Here is a 17455-nt window from a genome sequence, read left to right as displayed (position 1 = left end):
AGATTAACTGTTAAAGGTAGCTGGAATAAGAAAAACTGTTTTTCTATTGGATCCAAACAAAGTACAGATATATGCCCCACACAATCTTAGTTGAAGCTCATGCCTATTTATTATTTACAGTGTTACCACCCCTACTTTATAGACCAGGAAACCCAGAAAAGCTAAGTATCTTTCCTGAGGTCACAAGTGACTAAGATATCTATGAATTTGCTGGGCATTTCCCATGTCTCAACGGCCTAACCCTTAAAACAGTCCTTTTATTTTCTAACTTCCAAGTGACTCTATTCAACAGGCATTTTCATCATTTTGAGTCTAATAATAATAATAGATCTGTAGAAAGCACAAATTGTAAAATATTGTACCAGCCCACAAAAAAAAGATCAATGATACACATGTTAACGTATCTTTTTATGTAGCTGAATCAATGATTAACCAAACAGCATTAAATTTACCACTGTACGATTATCTAACTGCAAACTGTATTAGCAATCAAAGGCTGCAAGAACTCGAATCAACAGCCTCATGGTTCTCTAAGAATTATTTGTCTGAGGTATATACATAAATTATTAGCAGCATTCAAAGTGTTACATTTATTTTATTTCAGCATAATTAATATACAAAAGAAATACCACTCAACTTCTAATATGTGAAATTTTTGTATTCAAATATTCCTATGAATAACAAAGAAATAGTTCCTCACACTTTGCACACCACATACTCTCCACTAAGGGCTCTGAGGCTGTCTTACTCTTTTAAAAACTACCAAAGGATGTCAATTCTAAAAACACTCCCAACCTCTACCAACCCAACCTATCCTTCACTCTAAACTATAAGACTACCCTATGCAATCTATTTTGCAGGGGAATGTCATATTCTCGAAATATTTAAATTCACTGAATCAAAGATAAAATATCAGTGAATATCATGGAGTTATTACATTTATATGATTCTGCTAACATTTGTTTTATGGGGATATAGAAATGCCACCTTTTATTCATTCTATAAAAACTAAAGCAATTCCCTGTAGAGACCACAGTTGTCCATGAGTATGCTCACTCAAGCAGTGCACGGCTCTCTTCACAATAACTAATCAGAACTACCACTTCACTTTTGAAGAAAGTGTCCTTCCCACATTACAAAAAATTAAGATAATAACAACAACAAAGAATGCTGTCCCAATATGCTCTCCTTGACTCTCCCAGCACAACTCCATTTTTCCCTACTGTGTTATAATGCAAGTGGTTTCAGCTGTAACTTACATGCTAATCTGTATCGAGCCAATACTATGCAGGACCTTTCTGGATCTATACATCTACAGATATATACCCCGACCTGCATCTCATAGGCATTTCACATGCAGTAAATCTAAGGCTTGACTCACTTCCCAAATTTCCTTTTTTACCAACTTTCACCTTTCGTCATGAACTGTAAACCTAAAAATGATGATCTGCTCTTCTACCTCCCTGGTGAGACGCCGCCACACCTAACCATTCTTCCTTCCTGTTTTCCTCCCGGCCCTCTCTGCAGCTTGTCTTGTTCATTACTATCTGTTGTACTGACAGATGCAGCTCCATTCCAACAGTGTTCCTACAGGTAGCCTATTTTCTTCTCACTAATGGATGTCCCACATGGCTGCCAGAGCTTCTTCCTAAAACAGACTCTTGAGGATTCTTCACTAATCTTTATCATCCACATGGCACACAAGTTCTTCCATGGTCATTCCCCTAATGACCAATACAATCTGATGTCCATATCCCTCTCCATCTGCACCACATACTTCAACAATACTAACATGCCTCTGTCCCTGAGCACAACATGCTATCTCAACTCTCTAGCCATTACATATACTGCTGTGTGTCCTTCAACACCACCACTGACTTGTCAAGCAACTTGACTCCAACAAACAATATATTAGGTCATTTCACCTCTATGCCCCTATATGGGTTAGTGGTGTTCTTATCATATATATTTTTCTACACTGTAAATTTATTAAATAAAATAAAGAACTTAGTTGAACAATAGGTCTTTAATAGGTTACAAACATAAAACCTTCCAAAAACAAAATGAGTTAAACAGTAAGCACTCTGAGCACATGGAAACTAAAAAGATTTTTAAAATTTCTACTTTTTCTTGAGTGTTGATGCAAAAGCAATATATCTCCTAGTCAAGTATGGAAGCACGTATCTATAATCCCAGCACTTGAGAGGCAGATACAGAAGTGTGAGTTCACTTTAGGCTACAAGACCCTGTCGTCTCAATCTCTCTCTAAACATATATACACATATACAGTTTATGCATAACACACGGCACAATCAAAGCTCACTGAAAGAAGACAAATACCGACAGGTAATTCTATAGAGCAGGTACATGTAAAGAACTATGTAAAGAACACGAGAGAAGGAGTATCAATTCATCACACTTAATAAAATATATACACATATATTTGTATGTATATGTGTTTCTCATCTCTACCCTACTGAACCTTCATCTAGTATGTACTAACACATATACTATGAGATATTGTTTCCATGAGATCTTAGAATCAGGCTCTAAAAAGTGAGTGCGTGTTCCCTGACAGAAATAAAAGACAGGCCCTCCGAGGAAATGAAGAAGCATTAACAAAGATGGAGGAAGGGCTCTGGAGCAGCAGCACACTTATTTAGAAGGCAGGGCCTCTAGAGTACTCTAGTCACAGATCCAGAGTGAAGGGCAAGAGTTCAATGGGTGAATAAATGAGTGATCCCCTATGCAGCTACTGAAATGAACAGAAACAGTAAGTGGCATTGGGAGTGTACCTCTTCAGGACATTGAACTAATATTATCAGTAGCTGATGGCATGGGTGACGGGCACTCATCTAGCATGTGCAAACCACTTGGTTCAATATATTAGATCATCACACACAGATACAGAGAGACAGAATAAGAATGAAAGTGAATAATGCAATTAGGCTTCAAATGTATTTAGATTTTTTTTTTTGTATAGAACTCTGAAAGAACCTATGATAATTTAGATGGGATTATTCTTCTTCGAAACTGACTCTTGTCTACCACCATGCTTCTACTTCACACTGCTTATCATCTGTCCAATAACTGTAGAACAACACTAGCTGACATGCCTGTGGTATAAAATAAGACGTGAATAACAATAATATTTAACCTGTCATTTCATATCATATTTGTATCATAACTTCTACTAATAACTAGTAAGCACATTATGGAGTGTTCCTCAAAAACTACATCCCTATTACATTATTTACCCTTTACAAATTTAGTTTTGTTGCTTTGTGTTATTGCTGAGACAAATTCTCACACTGTAGCTGAGGCTGGCCTTAAACTCACAGCAATCCTTCTGCCTCAGCATCCTGAATGCTGGGATTACATGTGTGAACCATAGATTTTTGACTGTTGTCTTTAATCAAGAGTTTTGATGATAGATACCCATGTATGCCAGGAGACTAATGGTGACATTGAAGTATGGCATTATACCCCTAAAACTTCTACATGCCAGGTTAGTACCTCAGAAAGAACTAATTCGTTCCTAAGAAAAACCCTTACAAGTAATATTCCCAATGCATCCATTTTTTCCTGTGAGTAGATCTTAAATATTTAAATAAAACTTTAATTTTGGAAAAGCTGTAAGAAAAATAAGTGTTTGTAAAGTACATATATTTACCCCCTTCTTAACTGTTATTAAACCTTCGCATGAAGTCTTAACAGCATAAGTATTTAATCAGTCAATTAGTATCTTCCATTCTTAATTTCAGCAAGATTCTTTAATTCCTGTTACTACTTTACCTTGTTTTATATTTCAAAATCATTTCTACAATTCATTAGTATGATATATGTAGTAATATTAATCTCTTATAGAGAGTAATAAAAAAGTTTATTAAAGCTATAATACCCATGTTAAAATATAGTTTTAAATTCTGCTAATTGCCCATGAATGAACCAAGTGAACCTGTCAGCTCATGGAGTTTGATACTAACCCTCAATGTAAGAGGTGATTTTTTTTTTCTAATCCATACTCAAGGCACCAAGTTTGCTAGACCGATACACTGCAGAGAAATATTCACAAGCAAAAAAGTGCTAAAAATAGCCAACTACATCTCCAAATTTGTCACCAACTTTCAAAACCTAGTTTACGATTAAAAGCAATCAATTCTTTGCTCAGGAGTTGCTTTCTGCAATCCCTTTCTCAGATCCGATGCAGCTAAGAACTTCCCTGACTCAAGGCACTCCTGGTGAAAAAGTTCCTTTTAGTTCCTAAGGAAAGTGCTTACATGGCAAGTGCCTAAGAGACTGTCGCTCTCGCTTAAACACAAAGAAGAAAGTAACTCATCTCCTAGACAACAAGAACATCCTCAGCATCCAAGCTCCTTCTGCCTCCATTGCTTCTTGCCCTGCTTCAGTTAGCCAGTGTATCCTAGTGCACCAGTCTAACTGTTCTTGTGAGCTTTCCTCTGAGCGCCCCACCTGGATTGGCCAGCTGTCCTTCTCACAGACAACATCTATCACAGAATGCCTGCTGTGCCCACTCCATCTCTCCTGTCCTTTACAACTGAAACGTCTGCTCTATGGGAAGCACTTTATTAACATGCTAAGTGAGTTTGCTCGGCTGTTTTCTGATCTAGGACTGCCTCATGGAGAAACAGTCATACTTTGTAGGCTTTCATAGTACCAAGCTTCACTCTTCTAGGAGATTTGTAAAAGAACTCAAAAAGTTATGCTTTTTTAATATCAAATTTTAAAAAGAAGCATATTAGCAAGATCATCAGAGAAATTCTTTGCAGCTTAAAAATAATTCCCCTAATACTTTGCCCACCCAGCCTTAGATATGCACCAGCCCTACCCTACAGAGCAGTGGTTCTCAACCTGTATATCACAACCCTTTTGGGAGTCAAACGACCCTCTCATGGGGTCGCCTAAGACCATTGGAAAATGCAGATATTTACATTACAATTCATAACAGTAGCAAATTACAGTTATGAAGTAGCAATGAAAATAATTTTATGGTTGGAGGTCACCATGATACAAGAAACTGTATTAGAGGGTCACAGCGTTAGGAAGGTTGAGAACCACTGCTGTAGAGGACTGTTTACATGTCACTATGGGTGATGATGTGCATTTCGTCACCTCCAGTGAAGCGAAACAAAGATGGAAATAGTCTTCGTTCAGGTGTCTAATGACACAAAATCTTTCTATGCAAGAATCATTTTAACCTAAATGTCTTAATAATTCATTAATAAAGCATAAACAATGGATAATCCTACAAATATTGAAATGCCACTTTATATTTCAAATATCACGGCAAAGTGTACGTACACATATTAAGCATTTACATTTCTTTACAAATTCCACAAAAGGACAGCTGGAACCAAGAGGAGAAACCAAGCGGACTGTCCAAGAGCCCTTTTCCTTACTGATTCTTCTCTTGAGCATGCATAATTAAAGCAATTCGCATTCCCGCATAGCATAAAAGGGAACCAACACCGGACAGGGAAAACAAAGCTATTTTGAGCGACCCAGAACCAAGCTGGCAAACAAAATGCAGAGGACCCACAGTCACACTGGAGTCACTAGGAAGTCCCTGTGCCCCTGTCTCAGGCTCAGTGTGCACCTCCTGGTAATGTCCGGACAAGTCAGCAGCAGACACACATCTTTTCATACACAATGGGCAGATGAAACCCTGTGAAATAACAACCTTCAGTTTGTTTGTTGTTAATAAACACGAGCATGCAAACACACAGAACAAGAAATTAAACAATCCTTTTTTGGTATGGGTCAGGGACGGTCCAAGGTGTAGCTGCAAAGGGTGAAAGGCCCATCTACAGCATAACGGTCAAGGTTACTTCCCATCTTCACATTATAAATTTCCTCTGCCTCGTTTCTTCAGTGTGGTACCCAGCTGCTTTGGCTCAAATACTCTGGTTTATGTATTTTAAATAGTTTTTGTTTATGGCACTTTGTCCATAGTTTACCTGAAACCCAGTACCGGCAAGTTAGGTTTTATTTTAGATCAAGAAGTTCCAGCTGGTACACCAAATACCTTCATGTGATATTATGTTCTCAACAAAGAAACTGTCTTCAAGTATTTATTAGTCTTTATTGTGTTCCATTCAGCAAAGATCACAACTTCCCATATCCATCATCCCCAATGCATGATGCTTCTTTCCAATTCTCTGGGCTAAGTAAGTCTGTGGTGGTTTAAATTAGACTGGCTCCCACAGGCTCATATATTTGAGCGCTTAGTCATCAGTGAGCGGCTCTACTTGAGAAGGATTAGAATTAGAGGTGTGGCCCTGTTGAAGGAAGTATGCCACTAGGGGTGGGCTTTGAGGTTTCAAGGGCCCAAGCCTGGCCAGTGTCTCTCTCTTTATGCTTCTTCCTATGGATATGCATGTAGAGCTCTCAGCCACCATGCTCCCTGCCATATGATAATGGACTAAACCTCTGAAACTATAAGCCAGCTCTAATTAAATGCTTTCTTTTGTAAAAATTGCCTTGATCATGGCGTCTCTTCACAACAATAGACCACTAAGACATTTCTCTTTTGTTGTTGAATTTCAGGTGATGAAAAGCTAACAGAACATGCGAAGCACACATATTACCCGGTACAAAGGAAGTGTTTGGTAAACATTAACTAGTTCCACTACCATTATTCTGTGTGTGCATGTGTGCACACGTGTGTGTGTGTGTGTGTGTGTGTGTGTGTGTGTGTGTGTAAGGGTGCATGTGTAGTATATGTGTGGGGGCACACATATATGTATGTACAAGTGCACATGGAAGTCAGAAGAGAACCTTAGGGGTCATTCCCCAGCACTGCCTCTTTTTTTTCTTTTGGAGACAAGCTCTCTCACTAGCCTAGACCTGACCATGCAGACTCAGACCACACTGGCTCTCCAGCATGCTCCAGGGACTACCTGTCTTACCTCCCCACTGCTGGAATTACAAGTACACACCACAGTTTAATTTAACATTCTGGTGATGGAACTCAGTTCCTCCTTGCACGTACTTACCAGCTTGGCTATCTCTACAAATTCCATTATTCCTCTGTCTATATCCCTTAAAAGGTAACTATCCAGGGGGCAAAAGCAAGAAACATAAATTCACCTCTTTTTAACTGGTCAAAGAGTTATAGACACCCACATCCCAAGTACTAGAACCAGGGAACAGCACTTCTTTAAAAGATGGCTCTTGTCTGTCTTGCTTTCTTTCAGCCACTGAAGGTTTAGAGTGTGTTTTACTCCACTCCTAACTGTCAATGATGAATGTCCACACCCAGTCATCTAATCATTAAGACACATTTACTGTATAATTATTTTGCTCTGGCTATTAGATGTGGTGTTGAAAACACAGAGAAGCAAACTCTCCAATCTCAAGAAACTTACAGGCTTCTTGAGAAAATTACCAAGAAAATTATCTTAGCTTTCACAAAACCCGAAAATCTACTGGACCCACATTCAGAACACAGCCAGAGTCTCAGCCCCTCCAGTGTCACACCCTGACACCACGATGACCAGGCTGCACACAGGTGGCTCTGTGCCCCCACTAAGTTTATTTTCAACACAGAAGCTACGCAGAGTAGTCTATGACCAGCGTATTACCTAATCTTATCACTTCCCTGCTCAAGGTTCTCCAGTGGCTTTGCTGCCTCACAGAGACTTAACCACACAGCGTGCATAACATCTGCACGGTCTGCGAGAGGTGGGCCTGACAGCTCACCAAGTCAGTCTGTGATCGCTCGCTACTCTGGAGCTTCACTAGCCTCGGAGCCAGTCCTCACCATGCAGACATGCTCTCAGCTCAAGGAATTCCTGTGTGTGTGTGTGTGTGTGTGTGTGTGTGTGTGTGTGTGTGTGTGTGTGTGTCTCCTCCATGTCTGGAACATCACTTGCCCCAGAAACGTCCTTGGCTCACTCCTTCACCTTCTTCAGGTCTAAGGCATGCTACCACCCCCTTCTCCACTGGACAAACCTACAGAGATGTTCTGCACCTTCTTTCCTACTCTGTGTTTTTTTCAGTAACACCAATTTATCTATCCTGGTACATTTTTAGATTATTTTGTTTTATGACTGCCTACATAGCAAGTACCAGGGGCACAGAGTGAAGTCTGTATCCAAAAAAAAAAAAAAAAAATAGAAAGTGCATCAATATCTTGAACATATGTAAACATCTCTTACAAAAATCAACAAACAAAACCCAACACTATATTAAAACAGTGATCCCAACACAACACTGTCAGGTGAGAACACAAATGCTCCAGGGACACCATATTATTTTAAATGCATGTACTTCATCACAGAGCAAAGGGAAAAATCAAACAACATGTCAGTACATGCGGAAAAGCATTGTGCACAGCAAGATTCACTCAAAGGGAGAGGGAAGGGGGGTGGCAGACAGCAAGGCAGCACACACGCTACCGTGACAGTCAGTGAAACTGTGGACAGCAGCACCTTGCTTTGTTCCTGGACTTGGAAGATTATTCTACCATTTTATAAGTGATGGTACCCATTGGCTTTCTTTCTCTCTTCTATCATGAACAAATACTACTTGCTTCTTAAAAATAGTAATACAACCTAAAAGCCTTTGTAATTAAAATTAAGCTTATTTACATTTTCACTAGTTTTTAATAATTCAGCAAAGATAAAATAAAATTTAACAGATCATAAATGAAAACAGAAAACACTGCTTAATTAACACAGTTTGTGATGGCCACTCATGCACAGTAAGTGCAAGTTCTTTATAAAATGACGAGAACGTTCTTCATTGACATGACAACATAAAGACAGACTAATAATGTTTCCATTTTCAATCTTAATATACAGTTCTCAATATTACAACCAAATGTTGGTGTACTTGTATAAGTATAACTAACTCAAAGTCACATTCTCACAGGACAGCTTACGAGGATTTTCCCTATGAACATAACTTAAGTTTCCAATCATTACTATAAATATTGGCTAATTTTATTCTCTCTCATCTTTTCATACCTCTGAGGAACTTTCATTGTTGACGTCCACCGTATTTATAGGAGCTGCTGACGAATCTAAATCAGATCCTTGAGAGCCGGCTCTCCCAGGAGTCTGAAACAGAGGAGAAAAAGACCACAGTCATAAGCTGCACAACAAGGACGTGTCTTCCTAACAGCCAGCAGCAGCAGCAGCAGCAGCAGGGGCCCTTCTGGAATACTGACCTTCACTCTGTGCACATCAGGACCTCTATATGCATTTTCAATTTGTATTCTTTTTAAATAAAGCTTTTAAATACAACATTTCATAACCTCCAATCCACTTCATAAAACATATTTAATCACAGTGATTGATATCTCTGAGACACGTAGGACATCTTGTCTCTATAGAGAAAGTATTTAAAGCCGCTCAATGACTTGCTTATGATACTTGCTTGCAATGGTTAACAACCACAACCCAAACCACAACCACAACAAACACAGAAAACCAGGAGCAGAAGTAACTGCCGACCTTCTGATTCCTCTTTGCTACATCAGCTCTGAGTACAGGAGTGGAGAGAATGCTGCTCAAACCATCTAGTCACCCGCTCCAGTCGTCTGTCGTTCAGAGCAACCATTACCAGTCTATCTCCAAACCTGCTATGATACCACCAAGCATAAAGTGAAATGTCTTTTTAGCTCCAGCAGCATTTATCCCCTAAGATTATTGGTTTTTTGGAGGTTTGTTTTTGTTTTTTGTTTGCTTGTTTGTTTGTTTGTTTGTTTCGAGACAGGGTTTCTCTGTGTAGTTTTGGTGCCTGTCCTGGAACTCACTTGGTAGCCCAGGCTGGCCTTGAACTCACAGAGATCCGCCTGGCTCTGCCTCCCCAAGTGCTGGGATTAAAGGCGTGCGCCACCACCGCCCAGCAGTTATTGTTTATTAATACCTACGTGTTGGAGTAAATTAATCCGAAGTCTAGTAAGACACTAAAAAGAGAGTCAAAGCACAAGAACTCCATAATTGTCCTCAAACATCATTGTTTCTTAGTAGAGGCTAAGAAACCTGCCAAAGCCACATGACTAATAAAAGAGAGGAAAGGTTTTCATTGGAATTCTATGGGTCTGAGTCACTGGTCAATACTGTTTCTTTGTTAGAGATCTCTGAGGAAACGCACACGCACCCAAGATTGAGAACGATTTACTACACTTTGCTTCAACATACAAAAATACTTTTACACTTAAAAACATACTTAAAATAAGACAAATCAGACACACCACAGTCCTTTTTACTTCCTTATTTATATACTGTACACATTTATTTATAGTTTTTGCTCTTATATAAACTGGGAAATTGGGACAAGTAGGAAATCAAGACAAGTAACTAAAGTTACAAAGAAAATCCCAAGCTCTTCTTAAACACAGTCACTCAAAGGAGAATATAGGGTTAAAATTTTATTTCCTGTGCTGGAGAAAGCAGAATCAAACATACCAGAAAATGATGGGGAAACTGAGGCTAGAGAGATGGCTCAGCAGGTGAGAGCACTTGCTACTCTTGCAGATAAACAGAGTCCAGTTCCCAGCACCCACATGGTAGCTCACAGCCATGTGTAATCAGGCATACATGTGGTGACTATTCATTCATACATGCAGACCTTCATACACATAAAATAAATAAAATAAACAAGGAGGAAATGGATGGCTTTGAATTTTAAAAGAACACAAGCTGAGCCGGGCGGTGGTGGCGCACGCCTTTAATCCCAGCACTCGGGAGGCAGAGCCAGGCGGATCTCTGTGAGTTCGAGGCCAGCCTGGGCTACCAAGTGAGTTCCAGGAAAAGGCGCAAAGCTACACAGAGAAACCCTGTCTCGAAAAACCAAAAAAAAAAAAAAAAAAAAAAAAAAAAAAAAAAAAAAACACAAGCTGAACACCCCTAATCTTAAAATGTAGCATGTTCCAAAATCTTATACTTTTTGAGTACCAACGTGATACAAGCATAAAGTTCACCAAGCTTGATAGTACAAGCCTATAATCCCAGCAATGGAAAGGCTGAGGCAGGAGGGGCATGAGTTTGAGACCTGCTTAGGCCATATAAGATCCTGTCTAAAGAGAAATTGAAAAAAAAAAGGGATAAGGAAAAGTATAAAATTTCACAACAAACTGTCCCATGCACAAAATTATTTAAAATACTATATAGAACTACCTTCAGTTAAAGGGTACAATGTGTATATAAAGTTATTTAAAACACTACGTAGAGCCACCTTCAGTTTAAGTATATATAAAATGGGTATATAAAATATAAATTAACTTGCTTAGGCTTTGTTCTCCTCTGAGATATTTCATTTGCACACAAGCAAATCTGAAATTTGAAATACTTCCAGTCCCAAGCATTTTCAAAAAGAGATAATATTCAACTGGTACTTATTCTCATTAGTCTCCTCAGTAAAAATGCCAAGTTCTGTGCCAGTGGCTCAAGAATGACAAGGAAGAAACATCACCTTGTGTATAACTACTGTTTTAACACAGAATGCTAGAGAATACCAGAAGCACAACTCAGAAAACCATCCAAGTAGGAAGCCAGCGTTCTTTCCAGACGGAGGGGGCATTTGCAGGCCGCACGAGAATAGCTGCTACTGGACCCTGAGGCCTATCCAACTGATCGAGGAAAAGCGATTCTGATAAAAAGGTAAAGATGGAACATGTAAAAGCTGATCTCTGCCAAAGGCCAAAGGAAACGAGAGGAGCTGGACACAAGGAGCACATCCAGTCAGCGGCACCAAGAAAGCCGTCCAAAAGGACGGCTCTGCGGCTGCAGGCCAGTCAGGCCAACTGGGCAAGTAAAACACATGGAAGGAGGCAGAGACGGTTCCCCCACAGGACAGTTAAAGTTTCCCAGTTACTGTGCTTTCACTTTCTCTTCAGATTTGAATTTCTTAGAACAAAAACAGCTGTCTCTTTGACAGACAAGATCTCACCTATTTAAAAATAATAACACACTGAAAAAACTGTAAAATTAAGCACAAAGCACATCCATATCTACTCCATCTACTCGCTTCTTTCTGCCCACATGGCTCTGCAGGCCAGGTCTAGGAACCTGAGCATCACCTTCTGTCCCCAGTGTTGTGGCTGTCCTTTCTACTGGGAACTATCCTGAGAAAGTCAGCTAAATAGAGTTTAGGAAATGACCAAAGCGGAGTGGTACTGATGGCAATGATGTCACTTTGGAGAAGAAGCCTAGGACTCTCGAAAGCCCACAGGGCTCAATCTGGTATTTCTGCTTGTCACCGTGACACTCCATCACGACGGCTCTGCAATCTGTCCTTGGAGAGGGGTCAGTTCTGAAGCTCTAGTCTTCACTGTGCAGAGGTGAAGTAATGGGAGAGGGGACAGCAGGTCTGCACTTGTCCTTCTTCTCACTTGTTACATTCTTTTTGTCCTTAGGACCGACCTTTCCGAGATGTCTGTGTCTGTAGGAGGATGGGTCAAGCTTTTTTGTCTGGCTGAGACACAGGTTCTTGTGAAACCTCAGCCACATGACTGTCATTTGGTGATTTCCCAAATGGCTCTAATGATCCCAAGCCTCTCTTCAGAGGATCATCTTCCCACTGGAGACATGTATCCTTTATGTCTTGAGTATCTGATGACAGGCTCCAATCTTCAGTACATGTCTGGGGAAGGAGATTGGTGATTCCTAGTCTTTGTCACTGAGGGTTTTGTTTTGGGTTTGGGATTTTGGTTTTTATCTACTACACCAATCTCAAACAGAAAATTTGGAGGTAAAAAAGGATCAGAAGTCAAATGTAAAACAATCACTATCCTAGCTCCTTTCCAATGACCCAATGACCTATCTTTAATTATCGTGGACACAATGGTATATGTATCTAGGATTTCTGTGTGTGGACTTATATAAAGGAGTTAGATGTCCTTCAGAAGTAGAATCCTCAGGTTGCTCTTCTTGTGTAAGGGCTAAAGTTGTGCTTTAAGTTTAAATCACTGTGCTTAAGAGATCTTTAAAACAAAAACATCTCTAACCTGTAAGTCCCAAGGACAGATGACTGCCTGGAATGCTGAAGCTGTTGTCTATATAAGATAACAAGCCAAATGTTTTCAGTGCCATAAACAAGGTTGGGTGCACCAACTGCACAAGATGTGCAGGAAGCATGTAGGCAGGAAGTATGTAAGATGTATGCTTGCCTCTGATTGGACAAAGGCAGGAAGTATGTAGTTTTGTGGGTTTTGCTTTTATGAGCACATGGCTAACATAATTCACGGCCATTCTCTGGGAACCTGGGTAAAGACCTGGCCAGTGTACATTGTCTTGGCTAGTATTTAATAAATCTTGCTTCAAGTTTGGCTCAAAAATTGTGGCAGTGGTCTTATTCTCATCTGGTTGGATTAACACTTGGCTTTGGGGAATCTCTGATTTCCTGGTACTATGGAGCGCGGGCCTTGACTTCCACAGTCTCTTTAAAACTTCTAAAACCTAACTTTCCAAACTTATTCATGGTATGTCTTTACTGTATTCACTGAACGCCCATGAAATATTTATATTTAACTTATTATTTATATGCTTTTAACTTTATATTTTATGTTCTGTCAATGTTACTCATACAAAAACTAACATAAGATTCTTTCCCAGGTTTGGTGATGCATGCATGCCTGTCTTTCTAGCACTGGGGAGTGTGAGGAATGGAATAAAGAGGGGAAAACTAGCAAAAGTGCTGTGGGGAAGAAAGCTTGTTCGGAACTGTGATCCAAACAGGACTTAGAGTTCATACAAAACCAGACAGTTCTGTTCCAAATACAGGTCAATAATGCAAAGATTTTAAATATTAAAAAGGAAAAACTATTTTCAAAATAAGAATCCTGCTCACCAAAAATACAACACAAACAGCAAGTATACAGGGTTCTGGGACCAAAAACAGATAACAGCAATCATAATCTACATTGGGGCAAACAGTGTCACACAAGGTGTAGACAGAAAGAAGTCAACCCACTGGGAACACAGCAAGTGGACAGTACTGCCTCTCTTCGCCATAAGCAGACACTTTTCGAAACACTGTAAGTCCACTCAGTACATGTCTGGGCTTGAAGTTTTATTGAAACTCTTCCAGAAACCAGAGAAAGAACAATCCAAACAGTGAATTATCTACAAAAATAAAAAACTTCTGTTTTTCTTTGTTATGTTCAAAACAAAGATATGATTAAAATTTTAAAAACAAATATAAAGATTATACAAAAACAAAAATGGATGAAACAATTCTGACTTTATAAAAGGCATAAAGTACAAAATTAATACATCATAGCTTCAACAATATAAAAATGTAAATACAAAGAAATTAAAAGGTAATCCCATAAGACGACAATCTTCATGTTAGGATGTTATTTTCTATCCCCCATTTTACCCAAAGAGTGGGTTAATATGTTTTTATTAACCATTTACCTACCTCTTTCCAACATGCTATCAGTATTGTTGTAATACTTCTGAAAGTCTATTAAAAATAATTTCCCGCAAAAATGAGCCTGATAAAAAGATTCAGATAATTATAGTTAACAAACATCTATCATTAATACCAAGTAGACTAAGAAAAAGAAAACTAAAACAAACCTGTTTTCCTATTCACTCTTGACCTGAGCCAAATGGGTGGATTTTCCATGTCAAGCTTCAGTTCTCTCTGGGCACCAATGCCATGCCCTACAGCTCACGAAAATCTGGCCCTGCTGGGACATTCTGCAAACCCCACAGACTAAAGGCTCTGTTTCATAAGACTTCCCATCCCTTTCAGATGCCATCACTAAGTAACAGATACCTACGTTATCCAAACTTCTGTCAAGGCTTCCCACAACCGTCTAGTTCAGTGACTTGTTGTAAGGGCTCCAAGAGCTCAGAGAAACATTTTTCTACTAAGGACACAAATGAACAGCGAAATGTAAAGGGGTTTAAAGCAAGATCTGGGTGAATCCTGAGCAAAGGCATTCCTGTCCCAGTGGGATTTGGAATATGCCTCTTTACCGAGTAATGGACATGCTCAACAACTCAGACACTCTTCAAACTTCCAGATTGAAGATTTTTCTGGAGGTTCCATTATTTAAGCATGATTGATTAAATCACTGTCATTGTTGATTAATTCAACCTCTAGCCTTTCTTCATCCTGAGGTTGGAATGTACAGCTCAAAGTTTCAAATTAGAAGCTTTGGTTAGCTCCTCCGGCAATTGAAGCAGAGAATTATGGGTGTTTTCACTAGTCTGGTGATCAGCAGGAGAGCCTCAGGGCAACTACCCACTCCAACTTACCCCTTGTCTAAGATGTAACTGCACAGTGGGCATACTAACCGGTGACAGGGATAGCTGGAGGAAATAATGGTCTTTGTTCCTGAAATTTGCAAAACTGAAACTTATCTTATGACTAGGTGATAAGGATCAGACATGCCTCATGAGGCCCACCTGCCATGAGAAACAAATTAACTACCCCATGCAAACCCTAAATCAGCTTCTCAGCTAGTCCTGCATCAAGACTTGAGTAACAAGAGCTCATCTTCTCATTGAGCAGCTTTCCCACTGAAGTTGCCTTCCTGCCAACACCTTGCTTTCACTTGACCACCCAGCCTGCCTTGTGTCCAGGGCCATACTAGTGTTCATAACAGAACTAGTCCCTAATCTTAAGCTATTAGGGAAGCATCAATTAGTATCTTATGCTATACCTGATAACAAGGCAGGACTGTCCCAAGTTCAAGGCCAACTTGAGCTGTTAGGCAAGACTTTGTCTCAAAATAAAAATTCAAAAAGTAAGGGCAGGGTTTGGAGATGTATCTGAGTGGCAGCACACTTGCCTGGCATGTGCAAGATACCTTAGGTTCAATCCCCAGTACACACACTCATGCACGTGCATGCACACAAACACACACAGAGTATGTGAGTGTTGCTGTGGATATCGCTTTGTATAAATAAAATGCTGATTGGCCAGTAGCCAGGCAGGAAGGATAGGCAGGACAAGCAGAGAAGAGAATTCTGGGAAGTGGAAGGCTGAGGCAGAGAGAGACTGCCAGCTGCCGCCATGACAAGCAGCATGTGAAGATGCCGGTAAGCCACAAGCCACGTGGAAAGGTATAGATTTATAGAAATGGATTAATTTAAGATATAAGAACAGTTAGCAAGAAGCCTGTCATGGCCATACAGTTTGAAAGCAATATAAGTCTCTGTGTTTACTTGGTTGGGTCTGAGCGGCTGTGGGACTGGCAGGTAACAGAGATTTGTCCTGACTGCGGGCCAGGCAGGAAAACTCTAGCTACAGAGTGTGTCACCTCATTAAGGTGAACTAAGGTGAAGTTGAAAAGGGTTTACTATAACTCAGGGAATAAGCAAGCTGCTTTCACTCCTATTATAGGAAATCCCAAAGGTTTTAACAATCTGTGCTATAAACTAGAATGAACTCAACCATGCATTTCTTACAAATAACATCACATCAATAACTGCAATTAGGAAACAAAAACACTAATGATATCCAAACAAATAACAAGTGACTACGATACACAGAACACCCTAGACTGTTGGTAATATACACTTGGCTGGTATTGATAAAAACTAAGATAATACAGCATTAGTCTCTGCAAGACCGCTATCGGTTAAACACAAGCTTGAAAAACAAAAACAAGCAAACAAAACAAAACAGAATACAGCTCTTTGTTAGACAAAAAGAAACAGGACTGTTATCATTGTCTGCTGTAAATAACACCTAAGAGGAACTACTGTCCTGAAAAGTTCAATCACAGGTTTTCTTTGAAACAAACTGTTGATCTGTTTTAGCATAGTTGTTTACTTCATGGAAATCTGGGCTGGGGATACCATGCCTAAGCATGTTCCAGGTCCCAGCACTGCAAATATATACCCACACAACCTCCACGTCAGAATCATACTAGCACCACTATGAGAAAGTCATCAGAATCAAAATGAAGTCACTTATATCAACCTAAGAAAAATAAAGCTGTGAGATTATTAAAGACGAATTCTCACACACCTAGTGGTAATTATCAAAAAGGTTGCCAGCACCACAACCTTGCACAAAGATCAGCACAACTTTATACAAACAAAAATACCCTGCAACTTGACAGAAATCACCCTTGGGACTAATCTTTGTAGTCAATAATTCTTATTTCACAATATCTTCTGTAATCTTCCTAATGCATGTGCCTTTCAAACTCCTCCTTTGTCTCAACTCTTGGAAGGTATGTATAGTTTACTGCAGCACAAGTCTTCCCACTGCAATGTCATTCTGCTCCACAGAAGTGATCAGGATTCTGTGGAGACTCTTTCTCTGCCTGCTATGTAGGTTGGCAGTTATCATGAAAAATAAAAATAAAAAAATAAACCATAGCTATTGCTGTGGGATGTTCTGTATGGCAAATGTGTTGCTAATTAGTCAATAAATAAAACACTGATTGGCCATTGGCTAGGCAGGAAGTGTAGGCGGGACAAGGAGGAGAATAAAGCTGGGAAGTGGAAGGCTGAGTCAG

The 17455-nt window shown here is 39.6% G+C and overlaps 1 protein-coding gene across 1 annotated transcript in view; it reads right to left on the bottom strand.

Annotated features, from left to right (window-relative positions):
• Eea1 (early endosome antigen 1) overlaps window positions 1-17455 on the bottom strand; it is a 117099-nt gene that overhangs the window by 72753 nt on the left and 26891 nt on the right. The window contains exon 2 of the mRNA XM_052753183.1: window positions 8991-9083. Within this exon, the coding sequence (XP_052609143.1) occupies window positions 8991-9083 (93 nt within the window). The remainder of the gene's footprint in view (window positions 1-8990; window positions 9084-17455) is intronic.

The sequence above is a fragment of the Peromyscus californicus genome, unplaced genomic scaffold, assembly GCF_007827085.1.
Source record: "Peromyscus californicus insignis strain IS unplaced genomic scaffold, ASM782708v3 Scaffold_24__1_contigs__length_46423439, whole genome shotgun sequence".
Taxonomy (NCBI): domain Eukaryota; kingdom Metazoa; phylum Chordata; class Mammalia; order Rodentia; family Cricetidae; genus Peromyscus; species Peromyscus californicus.
The sequence above is the reverse complement of the archived record's forward strand: the minus strand, read 5'-3'. Positions and strand labels throughout refer to the sequence as shown.